We start from the raw sequence: 20,948 nt of genomic DNA on the forward strand, positions 1-20,948 counted from the left end.
ACCGAGGGGTCTGTGTGATACTTCTCAGAAAGCAGATCCCACAAACAGACCAGTGTGAAGAAACAACAAGCCTATTCGTGTACCATCACGGGCCATCACGTGCCACCACATCGCATGTCAAGCCCAGCCAGGCCTCATCATGTGCCATCAAATATAACTGCGGCCATCACATGCCATCACATGCCATCACGTGCCACCACATCACATGTCAAGCACACCAAGGGGTCTCTGTGATACAAACAGAGCAGTGTGAAGAAACAATGAGCCTTTAGATCATCATGTGCAATTCATGTACCATCATGGGCCATCACATCACATGTCAAGCACACCGATGGGTCTCTGTAATACAAAAAGAAAAGTGTGAAGAAACAATGAGCCTTTAGATCATCATGTGCTATTCATGTACCATCATGGGCCATCACGTGCCATCATGTGCCACCACATCACATGTCAAGCACACCGAGTGGTCTCAAACAGAGCAGTGTGAAGAAACAATGAGCCTTTAGATCATCATGTGCTATTCATGTACCATCATGGGCCATCACGTGCCATCATGTGCCACCACATCACATGTCAAGCACACCGAGTGGTCTCTGTGATACAAACAGAGCAGTGTGAAGAAACAATGAGCCTTTAGATCATCATGGGCTATTCATGTACCATCATGGGCAATCACATGCCATCATGTGCCACCACATCACATGTCAAGCCCAGCCAGGCCTCATCATGTGCCATCAAATATAACTGCGGCCATCACATGCCATCACATCACGTCAAGCACACCTTTGGCATACATTTCATGTAGTGACATCTGTAGATCTCACCATAACATTCTCCTGCGGATTTGCTTTTCGACTGGACTTCCATTTACGATGCAAATTATTTCTTTCTTTTCTTGACCGCAGGCGTTTCTTTTTCTGTTTAAACTAATCAAGGGTACAAAACGTAGAGCGTTTGTTTTACTGTTAACATCACACACTTCACATGTCCAAGATTACTTCAAAACACAGCATACCTCTTCAGCAGTGACAGACTCCAACACATTGTTAACATTCTTCGTTGCTGCCCAAATGCACCACCAGACACTGTTCGGGGTCCCAGATGTTGGAATTGGCTGTAGTGCCCCTCACCCCTCGGCAACGGAACGTCTAGGGACTCTGCCTGGCTCACTGTGTCGGCTATGGCTGCCTGGCTCACTGCGTTTGCTATGGCTGCCTGGCTCACTGCGTCTACTATGGCTGCCAGGTAAACTGCGTCTACCATGGCTGCCTGGCTCACTGTGTTTGCTATGGCTGCCTGACTCACTGCGTCTGCTATGGCTACCTGGCTCACTGCGTCTGCTATGACTGCCTGGCTCACTGCGTCTGCTATGGCTGCCTGCCTCACTGCGTCTGCTATGGCTGCCTGGCTCACTGTGTCTGCTATGGGTGCCTGGCTCACTGAGTCTGCTATGGCTGCCTGGCTCACTGCGGCTACTATGGCTGCCTGGCTCACTGTGTCTACTATGGCTGCCTGGCTCACTGCGTCTGCTATGGCTGCCTTGCTCACTGCGTCTGCCATGGCTGCCTGGCTCACTTGCCTGGCTCACTGCGTCTACTATGGCTACCAGGTAAACTGCATCTACTATGGCTGCCTGGCTCACTGTGTCTGCTATGGCTGCCTGACTCACTGTGTCTGCTATGGCTGCCTGGCTCACTGCGTCTGCTATGGCTGCCTGGCTCAAGGCATCTACTATGGCTGCCTGGCTCACTGTGTCTGCTATGGCTGCATGGCTCACTGCGTTTGCTATGGCTGCCTGGCTCACTGCGTCTGCAATGGCTGCCTGGCTCACTGCGTCTGCAATGGCTGCCTGGCTCACTGCGTTTACAATGGCTGCCTGGCTCACTGTGTCTACTATGGCTGCCTGGCTCACTGCGTCTGCTATGGTTGCCAGGCTCACTGCGTCTGCTATGGCTGCCTGGCTCACTGCGTCTGCTATGGTTGCCAGGCTCACTGCGTCTGCTATGGCTACCTGGCTCACTGCGTCTGCTATGGTTGCCTGGCACACTGCGTCTACTATGGCTGCCTGGCTCACTGTGTCTGCTATGGCTGCATGGCTCACTGCGTTTTCTATGGCTGCCTGGCTCACTGCGTCTGCAATGGCTGCCTGGCTCACTGCGTCTGCAATGGCTGCCTGGCTCACTGCGTTTACAATGGCTGCCTGGCTCACTGTGTCTACTATGGCTGCCTGGCTCACTGCGTCTGCTATGGTTGCCAGGCTCACTGCGTCTGCTATGGCTACCTGGCTCACTGCGTCTGCTATGGTTGCCTGGCACACTGCGTCTACTATGGCTGTCTGGCTCACTGCGTCTACTATGGCTGCCTGGCTCACTGCATCCGCTGTGGCTGCCTGGCCCACAGCGTCTGCTATGGCTGCCTGGCTCACTGCGTCGGCTATGAGTGCCTGGATCACTGCATCTACTATGGCTTCCAGGTGAACTGCGTCTACTATGACTCCCTGGCTCACTGTGTCTGCTATGGCTGCCTGGCTCACTGTGTCTGCTATGGCTGCCTGGCTCACTGTGTCTGCTATGGCTGCCTGGCTCACTGCGTCTGCTATGGCTGCCTGGCTCACTGCGTCTGCTATGGCTGCCTGGCTCAAGGCATCTACTATGGCTGCCTGGCTCACTGCGTCTGCTATGGCTGCCTGGCTCACCGAGTCTGCTATGGCTGCCTGGCTCACTGCGACTACTATGGCTGCCTGGCTCACTGTGTCAACTATGGCTGCCTGGCTCACTGCATCTACTAAGGCTGCCTGGCACACTGCGTCAGCTATGAATGCCTGGCTCACTGCATCTGCTATGGCTGCCTGGCTCACTGCGTCTGCTATGGTTATGTTATGTTATGTTATAGTGGTATTTATAGAGCGCACGGCTACTCAAAAAGAGTGTCCCGGCGCTTTTATTAAAGGTAAACTACAAAATGGTTACAAAGCAAATAAAAAAGAAGAAGAGTAACACAATCAAAAAGAGAAGCAGCCCACAGAGCAGGACCTACTGAATAAACAGCCAGGATTTAAGATCCTTTCTAAAAGCAAGTAAGCTAGTAGCTCCCCGCAATTTGAGAGGCAGAGAGTTCCACAGCTGTGGCGCCAGTAGACCAAAGGAACGACCTCCCAATCGCGCTCTCACTACTCGCGGGACGGAAGCCAAAAACAGATGTTCTGATCTCAGAGAACGCGCCGGTCGATAGAAGGCAATTCTCTTTTGGAGATACTTAGCTCCCGTCGCATGGAGAGCCTTAAAGGTCAGGGTCAGAGCCTTAAAGGCAATCCACTTGCGGATTGGAAGCCAGTGCAGGGTCTGGAGCAAGCCCGCAGCACTGACACGTCTGTTCAAGCCAAAAATCGCTCTCGCCGCCGCATTCTGCACAATTTGGAGCCTCTGTAGCAGGTAGTCTGGCAGGCCCAGGTACAGAACGTTGGAATAATCTAACCTGGAACCTATCAGAGCCTGCACAACCAGCCTCCTGTGCTCCTCCGATAAAAGGGGAAGAAACCTCCGTAGCATCCTCAGGAGGCCGAAGCAAATGCCCGACACCCCCAAGATCTGGTTGCCTGGCTCATTGTGTCTGCTATGGCTGCCTGGCTCACTGCGTCTGCTATGGTTGCCTGGCTCACTTCGTCTGCTATGGTTGCCTGGCACACTGCGTCTGCTATGGCTGTCTGGCTCACTGCGTCTGCTATGGCTGCCTGGCTCACTGCATCCGCTGTGGCTGCCTGGCTCAAGGCATCTACTATGGCTGCCTGGCTCACTGTGTCTGCTATGGCTGCCTGGCTCACTGCGTCTGCTATGGTTGCCTGGCTCACTGCGTCTGCAATGGCTGCCTGGCTCACTGCGATTACTATGGCTGCCTGGCTCACTGTGTCTACTATGGCTGCCTGGCTCACTTCGTCTACTATGGCTGCCTGGCTCACTGCGTCTGCTATGGCTGCCTGGCTCACTGCGTCTGCTATGGCTGCCTGGCTCACTTGCCTGGCTTACTGCGTCTGCTATGGTTGCCTGGCTCACTGCGTATACTATGGCTGTCTGGCTCAATGCGTCTACTATGGCTGCGTGGCTCACTGCGTCTGCTGTGGCTGCCTGGCTCACTGCGTCTGCTATGGCTGCCTGGCTCACTGCGTCTGCTATGGCTGCCTGGCTCAAGGCATCTACTATGGCTGCCTGGCTCACTGCGTCTGCTATGGCTCCCTGGCTCACTGCGTCTCCTATGGCTGCCTGGCTCACTGCGTCTCCTATGGCTGCCTGGCTCACTACGTCTGCTATGGCTGCCTGGCTCACTGCGGCTACTATGGCTGCCTGGCTCACTGTGTCTAATATGGCTGCCTGGCTCACTGCGTCTGCTATGGCTGCCTTGCTCACTGCGTCGGCTATGGCTGCCTGGCTCACTTGCCTGGCTCACTGTGTCTACTATGGCTACCAGGTAAACTGCATCTACTATGGCTGCCAGGCTCACTGTGTCTGCTATGGCTGCCTGACTCACTGCGTCTGCTATGGCTGCCTGGCTCACTGTGTCTGCTATGGCTGCCTGGCTCAAGGCATCTACTATGGCTGCCTGGCTCACTGTGTCTGCTATGGCTGCCTGGCTCACTGCGTCTGCTATGGCTGCCTGGCTCAAGGCATCTACTATGGCTGCCTGGCTCACTGCGTCTGCTATGGCTGCCTGGCTCACTGCGTCTCCTATGGCTGCCTGGCTCACTGCATCTCCTATGGCTGCCTGGCTCACTGTGTCTACTATGGCTGCCTGGCTCTCTGCGTCTTCTATGGCTGCCTTGCTCACTGCGTCTGCTATGGCTGCCTGGCTCACTTGCCTGGCTCACTGTGTCTACTATGGCTACCAGGTAAACTGCATCTACTATGGCTGCCTGGCTCACTGTGTCTGCCATGGCTGCCTGACTCACTGCGTCTGCTATGGCTGCCTGGCTCACTGCGTCTGCTATGGCTGCCTGGCTCAAGGCATCTACTATGGCTGCCTGGCTCACTGTGTCTACTATGGCTGCCTGGCTCACTGTGTCTACTATGGCTGCCTGGCTCACTGCGTCTGCTATGGATGCCTGGCTCACTGCGTCTGCTATGGCTGCCTGGCTCACTTGCCTGGCTCACTGCGTCTGCGATGGTTGCCTGGCTCACTGCGTCTACTATGGCTGTCTGGCTCAATGCGTCTACTATGGCTGCGTGGCTCACTGCGTCTGCTGTGGCTGCCTGGCTCACTGCGTCTGCCTTGGCTGCCTGGCCCACTGCGTCAGCTATGGCTGCCTGGCTCACTGCGTCTGCTATGGCTGCCAGGTAAACTGCGTCTACTATGGCTCCCTGGCTCACTGTGTCTGCTATGGCTGCCTGGCTCACTGCGTCTGCTATGGCTGCCTGGCTCACTGCGTCTATTATGGCTGCCTGGCTCACTGCGGCTACTATGGCTGCCTGGCTCACTGCGTCTGCTATGGCTGCCTGGCTAACTGCACCTGCTATGGCTGCCTGGCTCACTGCGTCTGCTATGGTTGCGTGGCTCACTGCGTCTACTATGGCTGCCTGGCTCACTGCATTTACTATGGCTGCCTGGCTCACTGCGTTTACTATGGCTGCCTGGCTCACTGCGACTGCTATGGCTGCCTGGCTCACTGCGTCTACTATGGCTGCCTACTATGCCTGCCTGGTTCACTGCGACTGCTATGGCTGCCTGGCTCATGGCGTCTACTATGGCTGCCTGGCTCACTGCGTCTACTATGGCTGTCTGGCTCAATGCGTCTACTATGGCTGCGTGGCTCACTGCGTCTGCTGTGGCTGCCTAGCTCACTGCGTCTGCCTTGGCTGCCTGGCACACTGCGTCGGCTATGGCTGCCTGGCTCACTGCGTCTACTATGGCTGCCAGGTAAACTGCGTCTACTATGGCTCCCTGGCTCACTGTGTCTGCCTGGCTCACTGTGTCTGCTATAGCTGCCTGGCTTACTGCGTCTGCTATGGCTGCCTGGCTCACTGCATCTATTATGGCTGCCTGGCTCACTGCGGCTACTATGGCTGCCTGGCTCACTGCGTCTGCTATGGCTGCCTGGCTCACTGCACCTGCTATGGCTGCCTGGCTCACTGCGTCTGCTATGGTTGCGTGGCTCACTGTGTCTGCTATGGCTGCCTGGCTTACTGCGTCTGCTATGGCTGCCTGGCTCACTGCATCTATTATGGCTGCCTGGCTCACTGCGGCTACTATGGCTGCCTGGCTCACTGCGTCTGCTATGGCTGCCTGGCTCACTGCACCTGCTATGGCTGCCTGGCTCACTGCGTCTGCTATGGTTGCGTGGCTCACTGCGTCTACTATGGCTGCCTGGCTCACTGCGTTTACTATGGAAGCCTGGCTCACTGCGACTGCTATGGCTGCCTGGCTCACTGCGTCTACTATGGCTGCCTACTATGCCTGCCTGGTTCACTGCGACTGCTATGGCTGCCTGGCTCACGGCGTCTACTATAGCTGCCTGGCTCACTGCATCTGCTATGGCTGCCTGGCTCACTGCGTCTGCTATGGTTGCCTGGCTCACTGCGTCTGCTATGGCTGCCTGGCTCACGGTGTCTACTATGGCTGCTTGGCTCACTGCATCTGCTATGGCTGCCTGGCTCACTGCATTTACTATGGCTGCCTGGCTCACTGCGTTTACTATGGCTGCCTGGCTCACTGCGACTGCTATGGCTGCCTGGCTCACTGCGTCTACTATGGCTGCCTACTATGGCTGCCTGGTTCACTGCGACTGCTATGGCTGCCTGGCTCACGGCGTCTACTATGGCTGCCTGGCTCACTGCATCTGCTATGGACGCCTGGCTCACTGCGTATGCTATGGCTGCCCGGCTCACTGCGTCTGCTATGGTTGCCTGGCTCACTGCATCTGCTATGGCTGTGGTGCTGCCTTACAACATTGGACCCTGGGCTGCACACGCCGCTCTTTACTGACTTTGATCATCTGTCACAAACAGTCCATGACAGAAGCATGTGGAGGGGCGGATCTTTCCCCTTCAGGTGCCTGGTCCTTCCACATCGTTGCATCCATCTCCCCTGTGTTTTCACATCACACTACAACCTCCTTGGTTTTTGGGTTGTGATAATTCTTTCTTGGGAGTTTTAGGAGCATTGTACTGATTAACCAATACAGTGTACAACAACAAGTACATTCACAGCACAGGTACTTGACAAAGCTTCAGCCGTTCCATTGACATAAAAGAAAAGCAAACCCTTGTGTACAGCGCCTAGCACCCCAAGCAAGGAGAAGCAAGACGCGCCTCTCTCTCCATCTTCAGGGTGCTATCAGACACCCATGTCCCGGAGTAGGTACATACATAGTAATACAAAGGCATCCACCACTGCCACTTGAGGTGGGGGTGGGCGGTGGGGTGACAGACAACTGCCCGACTACTGTCATGCACTTAGGCCACCAGGTATCTCCCACTAGAACTTTGCTCCCTAGACTGCACCACCACCTTCTGTACAACCATCAGGATTTAAAAAGCACCTAGAAGCAGAATTACCACAAATGCTCTCTAGGAATCAGAGCATACATCAATCTATCTGAGCACACTGACAAACCGTACACGCCTCCCACAGCACAGACAGATCAGTGAAAACCTCCTCACAGCACAAACTACACCCCTAATTAAAACTTCCTCACAGGATTTACAGCGCACACTGCACAACACAATGAAACCCTCCTTACAGCATACAAAACACAACTAAATCCCCCTATGAGCACAACCCTCCTAGACTGCACTACCAATGATATCCTGCACTATCACACACACCCCAATCAAATACAGCACACACTACACAGCCAAGAACTCCACTGAGCACACCCTCCTCTGAACATATAGAAGCCAGCCAAACCTTCAACAGCACAAATAACAAACCATACCTAAGTCAGAGTATGAACAACACACCAAACTCTAATCAGAGGACACACAACCCAACCAAAACCTCAGCGCATACAGGAAATACCAGAATACACTACACCCAGATCATAAATTATCTAAAACCTTTAAAGAGCATGTTGACACAGACCATATACCTCTCAACAATTCTCCAGCGGTTAGTCACTGCTACCTTTACAATCTCCACCAGTTGTGCTGCCAAAGACAACACTCTATTTTGGCTCAAGCCTCTTCATGGAGGTCCATCAAAATCAGACTAGCAGAGCACGGACAACCCAACCAAATGCTCCTCTGAGCTCACACACCTGATGAGGGGCACACATATGATGAGAAGGACACACCTGACGAGAGCCACACACCTGACGAGAGGGACACACCTGACGAGAGGGACCTGACGAGAGGGACACACCTGACGAGAAGGATACACCAGATGAGAGGCACACATCTGACAAGAAGTACACATCTGACTAAAGGCACACACCTGACAAGAGGCACACATCTGACAAAAGACACACACCTGATGAGAGGCACACACTTAACAAAAGGCACACACCTGATGAGTCATACACCTGACGAGAGGCACACACCTGACGAGAGGCACACACCTGACGAGAGGCACACGCCTGACGAGAGGCACACACCTGATGAGAGGCACACACCTGATGAGAGGCAAACATCTGATGAGAACCACACATCTGACAAAAGGCACACACCTGATGAGAGGCACACACTTGACAAAAGGCACCCACCTGATGAGTCATACACCTGACGAGAGGCACCCACCTGACGAGAGGCACCCACCTGATGAGAGGCACCCACCTGATGAGAGGCACACACCTGATGAGAGGCACACACCTGATGAGAGGTACATACCTGATGAGAGGCACACACCTGATGAGAAGGACACACCAGACAAGAGGCACACATCTGATGAGAAGTACACATCTGACGAAATGCACACACATGACAAGAGGCACACATCTGACAAAAGGCACACACATGATGAGAGGCACACACTTGACAAAAGGCACCCACCTGATGAGTCATGCACCTGACGAGAGGCACACACCTGATGAGAGGCACACACCTGATGAATCATACACCTTACTAGAGGCACACACCTGTCAAAAGGCACACACCTGATGAGTCATAAACCGGACGAGAGCCACACACCAGACGAGAGGCACACACCTGAAAATAGGCACACACCTGATGAGAGGTACAGACCTAACGAGAGGCACAAACCTAACGAGAGGCACAAACCTGACGAGAGGCACATACCTGATGAATTATACACCTTACGAGAGGGACACACATGACAAAAGACACATACCTGACGAGAAGCGCACACCTGATGAGAGACATGCATCTGACAAGAGGCACTCATCTGATGAGAGGCACACACCTGATGAGAAGGACACACCAGACAAGAGGCACACATCTGATGAGAAGTACACATCTGACGAGAGGCACACACCTGATGAGAGGCACACACCTGATGAATCATACACCTTACTAGAGGCACACACCTGACAAAAGGCACACACCTGATGAGTCACAAACCGGACGAGAGCCACACACCAGACAAGAGGCACACACCTGAAGATAGGCACACACCTGATGAGAGGCACAAACCTTACGAGAGGCACAAACCTGATAAGTCTTACACCTGATGAGAGGCACATACCTGACGAGAGGAACACACCTGATGTGCCATACACCTGTTGAGAGTCACACACCTGATGAGAGGCACACACCTGATGAATCATACACCTTACTAGAGGCACATACCTGACAAGAGGCACAAACCTGATGAGAGGCACACACTTGAGAAGAGGCACACATCCGACAAGAGGCACACACCTGATGAGTCATACACCTGACGAGAGGCACACAGCTGACGAGAGGAACACACCTGATGAGTCATACACCTGACGAGAGGCACACACCTGACAAGAGGCACTTACCTGATGAGAGGCATACACCTGACAAAAGGCACACACCTGATGAGTCATACACCTGATGAGAGGCACATACCTGATGAGAGGCACATACCTGATGAGAGGCACACAAAGGACGAGAGGTACATACCTGACAAGAGGCACATACCTGATGAGTCATACACCTGACGAGAGGCACACACCTGATGAGAGGCACACATCTGATGTGTCATACACCTGACGTGAGGCACACACCTGATGAGTCATAAAACTGATGACAGACACACCAGATAAGAGGCACACACCTGATGAGTCAGACACCCGATGAGAGGGACACAGCTGCTGAGAGGCACACACCTGACAAGAGGCACACACCTGACAAGATGCACATACCTGATGAGTCATACGCCTGACAAGAGGCACACACCTGATGAAAGGCATGCATCTAATGAGAGGCACACAACTGATGAAAGCCACACAACTGACAAGATGCAAACACCCAACAAGAGGCACATACCTGATGAGTCATACACCTGACGAGAGGCACACACCTGACAAGAGGCACACTCCTGATGAGAGTCACACACCTGACAAGAGGCACATACCTGATGAGAGGCACACATCTGATGAAAGGCACACATCTGAAAAGAGGCACATACCTGATGAGAGGTACGCATCTGACGAAAGGCACACACCTGACGAGAGGCACACACCTGACAAGAGGCACATACCTGATGAGTTATACACCTGATGAGAGGCAAACACCTGATGAGAGGTGCACACCTGATGAGAGGCACATACCTGATGAGTCATACATCTGACGAGAGGCCCACACCTGATGAGAGGCACACACCTGATGAGGCACACACCTGCTGAATCATACACCTGAGAAGAGACACATATCTGATGCGAAGCACACAACTGATGAAAGGCACACACCTGATGAGAGGCACATATCTGACGAGAGGCACACACCTGTTGAGTCATACATCTGACGAGAGGCACACACCTTGTGAGAGGCACACACCTGGCGAGACGCACATACCTGACAAAAGGCACAAACCTGATGAGTCATATACCTGATGAGAGGTACACACATGATGAGAGGCACACATCTGACGAGAAACACACAACTGACGAAAGGCACACACCTCATGAGTCATACATCTGATGAGAGGCACACACCTGACGAGAGACACACATCTGCTGAGTCATACACTAGACGAGAGGCAAACACCTGATGCGAAGCACACACCTGATGCGAGGCACACACCTGATGAGAGCCACATACCTGACAAGAGGCACATACCTGATGAGTCATACACCTGATGGGAGGCACACACCTGAGAAGAGGCACACACCTGACAAAAGGCACACACCTGATGAGTCATACACCTGATGAGAGGCACATACCTGACGAGAGGCAAATACCTTATGAGAGGCACACATCTGAAAAAAGACACATCTGGCACATACCTGATGAGTCATACAGCTGATGAGAGGCACACACCTGAAGAGAGGCACACACTTGAGAAGAGGCACACATCCAACAAGAGGCACACACCTGATGAGTCATTCACCTGATGAGAGGCACACAGCTGACGAGAGGAACACACCTGATGAGTCATACACCTGACGAGAGGCACACACCTGACAAGAGGCACTTACCTGATGAGAGGCACACACCTGACAAAAGGCACACACCTGATGAGTCATACACCTGATGAGAGGCACATACCTGATGAGAGGCACACAAAGGACGAGAGGTACATACCTGACAAGAGGCACATACCTGATGAGTCATACACCTGACGAGAGGCACACACCTGATGAGAGGCACACATCTGATGTGTCATACACCTGATGTGAGGCACACACCTGATGAGTCATAAAACTGATGACAGACACACACCAGAAGAGAGGCACAAACCTGATGAATCATACACCAGATGAGAGGATCACTCCTGATGAGTCAGACACCCGACGAGAGGGACACACCTGCTGAGAGGCACACACCTGACAAGAGGCAAACAGCTGACAAGATGCACATACCTGATGAGTCATACGCCTGACAAGAGGCACACACCTGATGAAAGGCATGCATTTAACGAGAGGCAAACACCTGATGAGAGGCACACACCTGACGAGGCACACACCTGCTGATTCATACACCTGAGAAGAGGCACATATCTGACGCGAAGCACACAACTGATGAAAGGCACACACCTGATGAGAGGCACATACCTGACGAGAGGCACACACCTGTCGAGTCATACACCTGACGAGAGGCACACACCTGATGAGAGGCACACATCTGACGAGAGGCACATACCTGATGAGAGTTGTACACCTAATGTAAGGCACACACCTGACGAGTGGCATGCATCTGACGAGAAGCCCACACCTGATGAGTGGCATGCATCGGATGAGAGGCACACAACTGATGAAAGCCACACACCTGACGAGAGGCACACACCTGACAAGAGGCACACACCTGAGAGAATGTGGCCAAACGGCTAAGGTGGTCGACTTCAGAGCTGGGGAACTGGGTTTGAGTCTTAGCAGGAAAACTCAAATTCTGTGATTCTGGGTAAATCACTTAATCTCCCTGTGTCTAACAAAAATGAATGTGTGTGTCCTTATATAACGTAACTGGTGCTCATGTAAGCGCTCTGATACCTCTGAGGCCAGATAGCGCTATATAAAACTCCCCCCCAAATAAAGAAAGAAAGAAATACCTGATGAGTCATACACCTGACGAGAGGCACACACCTGACAAAGGGCACACACCTGATGAGAGGCACATACCTGACAAGAGGCACACACCTGACAAGAGGCACACACCTGATGAGTCATAGACCTGACGAGAGTCATACACCTGACGAGAGGCACACACCTGAGGAGAGGCAGGCATCTGACGAGAGGCACACAACTGACGAGAGCCACACACCTGACGAGAGACACACATCTAACAAAAGGCACATACCTGATGAGTCATACACCTGACAAGAGGCACACACCTGATGAGAGGCACAGACCTGACAAGATGCACATACCCGATGAGAGCCACACACCTGATGAGTCATACACCTGATGAGAGGCACACACCTGACGAGAGGCATACACCTGATGAGTCATACACCTGACGAGAGGCACACACATAACGAGAGGCACACATCTGATGAGAGGCACACACCTAATGAGAGGCACACATCTGATGAGAAGCACACACCTGATGAGAGGCACACAGCTGACAAGAGGCACACATCTGATGAGAAGCACACAACTGACAAAAGGCACACACCTGACGAGAGGCACAAACCTGATGAGAGGCACACACCAGATGAGTCATACACCTGATGAGAGGCACACACCTGATGAGAGGCACACACCTGACAAGTGGCACACACTTGACAAGAGGCACATACCTGATGAGTCATACACCTGACAAGAGGCACACAGCTGTTGAAAGGCATGTTTCTGACGAGAAGCACACAACTGACGAAAGCTACACACCTGATGAGAGGCACACACCTGAGAAAGGCACATACCTGATGAGTCATACACCTGACGAGAGGCACACGCCTGACGAGAGGCACACTCCTGATGAGAGGCACACACCTGACAAGAGGCACATACCTGACAAGAGGCACACATTTGATGAAAGGTACACACCTGATGAGAGGCACATACCTGAGAAGAGGCACATACCTGATGAGAGGCACACATCTGATGAAATCCACACACCTGATGAGAGGCACACACCTGATCAGAGCCACATACCTGATGAGTCATACATCTGACGAGAGGCCCACGCCTGACAAGAGGCGCACACCTGACAAGGCACACACCTGATGAGTCCTACACCTGACAAGAGGCACACATCTGACGAGAAGCACACAACTGAAGAAAGGTACACACCTGATGAGAGGCACATACCTGACGAGAGGCACACACCTGTTGAGTCATACACCTGACGAGAGGCACACACCCGACAAGAGGCACATACCTGATGAGTGGTACACCTGACGAGAGGCACACACCAGATGAGAGGTACACTCCTGATGAGAGACACACTCCTGATGAGAGGCACACACCTGACAAGAGGCACAAACCTGACAAGAGGCACATACCTGATGAGAGGCACACATCTGATGAGAGGGACACTTCTGATTAAAAGCTCACATCTGATGAAAGGCACATACCTGACGAAAGGCACACACCTGACAGGAGGTAAACACCTGATGAGAGGCACACATCTGACAAAAGACACACACCTGACAAGAGGCACATACCTGATGAGTCATACATTTGATGAGAGGCCACACCTGATGAGGGGCACACACCTGATGAGGCACACACCTGATGAGTCATACACCTGACGAGAGGCACACATCTGATGAGAAGCACACAACTGAAGAAAGGCACACACCTGACGAGAGGTACATACCAGATGAGAGGCCCACACATGTTGAGTCATATACCTGATGAGAAGAACACACCCGCAAGAGGCACATACCTGATGAGAGGCACACAAAGGACGAGAGGTACATACCTGACAAGAGGCACATACCTGATGAGTCATACACCTGACGAAAGGCACACACCTGATGAGAGGCACATATCTGATGTGTCATACACCTGACGTGAGGCACACACCTGATGAATCATAAAACTGATGACAGACACACACCTGACGAGAGGCACAAACCTGATGAGTCATACACCAGATGAGAGGATCACACCTGATGAGTCAAGACACCCGACGAGAAGGACACACCTGCTGAGAGGCACACACACCTGACAAGAGGCACGCACCTGACAAGATGCACATACCTGATGAGTCATATGCTTGACAAGAGGCACACACCTGATGAAAGGCATGCATCTAACGAGAGGCACACAACTGATGAAAGCCACACACCTGACAAGATGCAAACACCCAACAAGAGGCACATACCTGATGAGTCATACACCTGAAGAGAGGCACACATCTGATGAAAGGCACACACCTGAAAAGAGGCACATACCTGATGACAGACACACACCTGACGAGAGCCACACACCTGACGAGAGGCACATACCTGACAAAAGGCACAAACCTGAAGAGTCATATACCTGTTGAGAGGTACACACCTGATGAGAGGCACACATCTGACAAGAAGCACACAACTGACGATGGGCACACACCTGACGAGAGGCACACACCTGACAAGCGGCACTTACCGGATGAGAGGCACACATCTGATGAAAGGCAAACACCTAAACACACAAGATGATGGACGGCATGATTCCAGTGGCATAGTAAGCAAGGGACCCACATGTGGGCATACCCTTCCCACATAGGGTGAACAGCAAAACACACAAGATGATGGACGGAATGTTGCACAATGGCAAAACATTCACCCCCAGTCACAGATCTGGGTTAAATCCATCGTTATTTTGCTCATCACACCACCCCAGTTCAGACATGGCCATATGCAAATCAGTCTTGACCCTGTGCCTCATGGGAACAGTCCAGCCCGAACTGCCAAGCCATGTCTTCCTTGGACCGGAATCAAGCATCCTAGGACCGGTTTCTGGCTATCAGCCGTCATCAGCCAGGATAGCTTGATTCCAGTGGCATAGTAAGCAAGGGACCCACGTCTGGGCATACCCTTCCCACATAGGGTGAACAGCAAAACACACAAGATGATGGACGGAATGTTGCACAATGGCAAAACATTCACCCCCAGTCACAGATCTGGGTTAAATCCATCGTTATTTTGCTCATCACACCACCCCAGTTCAGACATGGCCATATGCAAATCAGTCTTGACCCTGTGCCTCATGGGAACAGTCCAGCCCGAACTGCCAAGCCATGTCTTCCTTTGACCGGAATCAAGTATCCTAGGACCGGTTTCTGGCTATCAGCCGTCATCAGCCAGGATAGCATGATTCCAGTGGCATAGTAAGCAAGGGACCCACGTCTGGGCATACCCTTCCCACATAGGGTGAACAGCAAAACACACAAGATGATGGACGGAATGTTGCACAATGGCAAAACATTCACCCCCAGTCACAGATCTGGGTTAAATCCATCGTTATTTTGCTCATCACACCAGCCCAGTTCAGACATGGCCATATGCAAATCAGTCTTGACCCTGTGCCTCATGGTAACAGTCCATCCCGAACTGCCAAGCCATGTCTTCCTTGGACCGGAATCAAGCATCCTAGGACCGGTTTCTGGCTATCAGCCGTCATCAGCCAGGATAGCTTGATTCCAGTGGCATAGTAAGCAAGGACCCACGTCTGGGCATACCCTTCCCACATAGGGTGAACAGCAAAACACACAAGATGATGGGCGGAATGTTGCACAATGGCAAAACATTCACCCCCAGTCACAGATCTGGGTTAAATCCATCGTTATTTTGCTCATCACACCACCCCAGTTCAGACATGGCCATATGCAAATCAGTCTTGACCCTGTGCCTCATGGGAACAGTCCAGCCCGAACTGCCAAGCCATGTCTTCCTTGGACCGGAATCAAGCATCCTAGGACCGGTTTCTGGCTATCAGCCGTCATCAGCCAGGATAGCTTGATTCCAGTGGCATAGTAAGCAAGGGACCCACGTGTGGGCATACCCTTCCCACATAGGGTGAACAGCAAAACACACAAGATGATGGACGGAATGTTGCACAATGGCAAAACATTCACCCCCAGTCACAGATCTGGGTTAAATCCATCGTTATTTTGCTCATCACACCACCCCAGTTCAGACATGGCCATATGCAAATCAGTCTTGACCCTGTGCCTCATGGGAACAGTCCAGCCCGAACTGCCAAGCCATGTCTTCCTTGGACCGGAATCAAGCATCCTAGGACCGGTTTCTGGCTATCAGACGTCATCAGCCAGGATAGCTTGATTCCAGTGGCATAGTAAGCAAGGGACCCACGTCTGGGCATACCCTTCCCACATAGGGTGAACAGCAAAACACACAAGATGATGGACGGAATGTTGCACAATGGCAAAATATTCACCCCCAGTCACAGATCTGGGTTAAATCCATCGTTATTTTGCTCATCACACCACCCCAGTTCAGACATGGCCATATGCAAATCAGTCTTGACCCTGTGCCTCATGGGAACAGTCCAGCCCGAACTGCCAAGCCATGTCTTCCTTGGACCGGAATCAAGCATCCTAGGACCGGTTTCTGGCTATCAGTCGTCATCAGCCAGGATAGCTTGATTCCAGTGGCATAGTAAGCAAGGGACCCACGTCTGGGCATACCCTTCCCACATAGGGTGAACAGCAAAACACACAAGATGATGGACGGAATGTTGCACAATGGCAAAACATTCACCCCCAGTCACAGATCTGGGTTAAATCCATCGTTATTTTGCTCATCACACTACCCCAGTTCAGACATGGCCATATGCAAATCAGTCTTGACCCTGTGCCTCATGGGAACAGTCCAGCCCGAACTGCCAAGCCATGGCTTCCTTGGACCGGAATCAAGCATCCTAGGACCGGTTTCTGGCTATCAGCCGTCATCAGCCAGGATAGCTTGATTCCAGTGGCATAGTAAGCAAGGGACCCACTTCTGGGCATACCCTTCCCACATAGGGTGAACAGCAAAACACACACGATGATGGACGGAATGTTGCACAATGGCAAAACATTCACCCCCAGTCACAGATCTGGGTTAAATCCATCGTTATTTTGCTCATCACACCACCCCAGTTCAGACATGGCCATATGCAAATCAGTCTTGACCCTGTGCCTCATGGGAACAGTCCAGCCCGAACTGCCAAGCCATGTCTTCCTTGGACCGGAATCAAGCATCCTAGGACTGGTTTCTGGCTATCAGCCGTCATCAGCCAGGATAGCTTGATTCCAGTGGCATAGTAAGCAAGGGACCCACATCTGGGCATACCCTTCCCACATAGGGTGAACAGCAAAACAAACAAGATGATGGACGGAATGTTGCACAATGGCAAAACATTCACCCCCAGTCACAGATCTGGGTTAAATCCATCGTTATTTTGCTCATCACACCACCCCAGTTCAGACATGGCCATATGCAAATCAGTCTTGACCCTGTGCCTCATGGGAACAGTCCAGCCCGAACTGCCAAGCCATGTCTTCCTTGGACCGGAATCAAGCATCCTAGGACCGGTTTCTGGCTATCAGCCGTCATCAGCCAGGATAGCTTGATTCCAGTGGCATAGTAAGCAAGGGACCCACGTCTGGGCATACCCTTCCCACATAGGGTGAACAGCAAAACACACACGATGATGGACGGAATGTTGCACAATGGCAAAACATTCACCCCCAGTCACAGATCTGGGTTAAATCCATCGTTATTTTGCTCATCACACCACCCCAGTTCAGACATGGGCATATGCAAATCAGTCTTGACCCTGTGCCTCATGGGAACAGTCCAGCCCGAACTGCCAAGCCATGTCTTCCTTGGACCGGAATCAAGCATCCTAGGACCGGTTTCTGGCTATCAGCCGTCATCAGCCAGGATAGCTTGATTCCAGTGGCATAGTAAGCAAGGGACCCACGTCTGGGCATACCCTTCCCACATAGGGTGAACAGCAAAACACACACGATGATGGACGGAATGTTGCACAATGGCAAAACATTCACCCCCAGTCACAGATCTGGGTTAAATCCATCGTTATTTTGCTCATCACACCACCCCAGTTCAGACATGGCCATATGCAAATCAGTCTTGACCCTGTGCCTCATGGGAACAGTCCAGCCCGAACTGCCAAGCCATGTCTTACTTGGACCGGAATCAAGCATCCTAGGACCGGTTTCTGGCTATCAGCCGTCATCAGCCAGGATAGCTTGATTCCAGTGGCATAGTAAGCAAGGGACCCACGTCTGGGCATACCCTTCCCACATAGGGTGAACAGCAAAACACACAAGATGATGGACGGAATGTTGCACAATGGCAAAACATTCACCCCCAGTCACAGATCTGGGTTAAATCCATCGTTATTTTGCTCATCACACCACCCCAGTTCAGACATGGCCATATGCAAATCAGTCTTGACCCTGTGCCTCATAGGAACAGTCCAGCCCGAACTGCCAAGCCATGTCTTCCTTGGACCGGTTTCTGGCTATCAGCCGTCATCAGCCAGGATAGCTTGATTCCAGTGGCATAGTAAGCAAGGGACCCACGTCTGGGCATACCCTTCCCACATAGGGTGAACAGCAAAACACACAAGATGATGGACGGAATGTTGCACAATGGCAAAACATTCACCCCCAGTCACAGATCTGGGTTAAATCCATCGTTATTTTGCTCATCACACCACCCCAGTTCAGACATGGCCATATGCAAATCAGTCTTGACCCTGTGCCTCATGGGAACCGTCCAGCCCGAACTGCCAAGCCATGTCTTCCTTGGACCGGAATCAAGTATCCTAGGACCGGTTTCTGGCTATCAGCCGTCATCAGCCAGGATAGCATGATTCCAGTGGCATAGTAAGCAAGGGACCCACGTCTGGGCATACCCTTCCCACATAGGGTGAACAGCAAAACACACAAGATGATGGACGGAATGTTGCACAATGGCAAAACATTCACCCCCAGTCACAGATCTGGGTTAAATCCATCGTTATTTTGCTCATCACACCACCCCAGTTCAGACATGGCCATATGCAAATCAGTCTTGACCCTGTGCCTCATGGGAACAGTCCAGCCCGAACTGCCAAGCCATGTCTTCCTTGGACCGGAATCAAGCATCCTAGGACCGGTTTCTGGCTATCAGCCGTCATCAGCCAGGATAGCTTGGTTCCAGTGGCATAGTAAGCAAGGGACCCACATCTGGGCATACCCTTCCCACATAGGGTGAACAGCAAAACACACAAGATGATGGACGGAATGTTGCACAATGGCAAAACATTCACCCCCAGTCACAGATCTGGGTTAAATCCATCGTTATTTTGCTCATCACACCACCCCAGTTCAGACATGGCCATATGCAAATCAGTCTTGACCCTGTGCCTCATGGGAACAGTCCAGCCCGAACTGCCAAGCCATGTCTTCCTTGGACCGGAATCAAGTGGCACACACCTGACAAGAGGCACATACCTGATGAGTCATACACCTGACGAGAGGTACTCACCTGATGAGAGGCACATACCTGATGAATCATACATCTGATGAGAGGCACACAACAGATGAAAGCCACACACCTGACGAGAGGCATACATGTAACAAAAGGCACAGACCTGATGAGTCATACACCTGACAAGAGGCACACACCTGGCGAGAGGCACACACATGATAAGTCATATACCTGAGGAGAGGCACACACCAGATGATTCATGCACCTGATGAGAGGCTGTTCTGCTCGATTTTCCCGGCCTTCTTGTGTTAACAAGTGATTGAATGTGACTTCAGTCTCTTACCATTCAAGCCTAAGGGTTAGAGTAGTGAATGGAGCCTATTTACTAGGCACTTCGACATGATTCTGTGCTCTTCCCCATAGATCAGGGCTTGCACACATAGCCTAGGGGATAGATTTGTTAGTATTAGGGATAACCTGTCCTGTAGTGAGGGTATTTCATGGAGCTGTGCTGAATTCAGGCCTGGTAGGCCTCAAACGGGAGAGACTCCATCTTTCTTTCTGCTCCGGCAGCTTGGGATTCTTCTAGGTCAAGAGTAATGTTTTAGTTATGAGGTGTTATTCGCTTGGAGAGAACCGGTTCAGGCCGGCCCTTATCGAAGGATTGTATTTTTCTTCATGCCGAGGACACTACATCAGGCCGGCCGGCTGGGAACGTGTCCTTGGTACGGGGAGGTACAAGAATTTGGTGAGCGGCAGGTTACGGGCCGGAATTTTCCATGAGGAAATGCACCTCTATATTAGTGAAAGTCTGAGGCAGTTACATGTTCAGTCTGTAGGCGGCATCTAGCCGTTAGCAGTAAAGCTACTACTTATTCCAGGGAAGACAGACGCCATCTTGAAGGCGGAGAAGAACTGAGAGAAAGATGCTTTCCTAACAGAATAGCCAGAGAGGAGAGAGTAGCCGATAAGGAAGAGGTCCCAGTGACTCGGAGAAGGGTGAT

At 52.0% G+C, this 20,948-nt stretch overlaps 1 protein-coding gene across 5 annotated transcripts in view; it reads right to left on the minus strand.

Moving 5' to 3' along the window:
• Nucleotides 1-20,948, minus strand: part of AGBL2 (AGBL carboxypeptidase 2) — a 1,238,365-nt gene that overhangs the window by 582,176 nt on the left and 635,241 nt on the right. For all 5 annotated transcript variants that reach the window (XR_014979319.1, XR_014979321.1, XR_014979320.1 and 2 more), the window contains exon 13: nt 825-926. Coding sequence is in view for 2 of the 5 variants with exons in the window: in XM_085646520.1 (XP_085502646.1) it covers nt 825-926 (102 nt within the window). In the remaining 3 variants the exon portion in view is untranslated. The remainder of the gene's footprint in view (nt 1-824; nt 927-20,948) is intronic.

Source organism: Triturus cristatus, chromosome 3_1, assembly GCF_964204655.1.
Source record: "Triturus cristatus chromosome 3_1, aTriCri1.1, whole genome shotgun sequence".
NCBI lineage: Eukaryota > Metazoa > Chordata > Amphibia > Caudata > Salamandridae > Triturus > Triturus cristatus.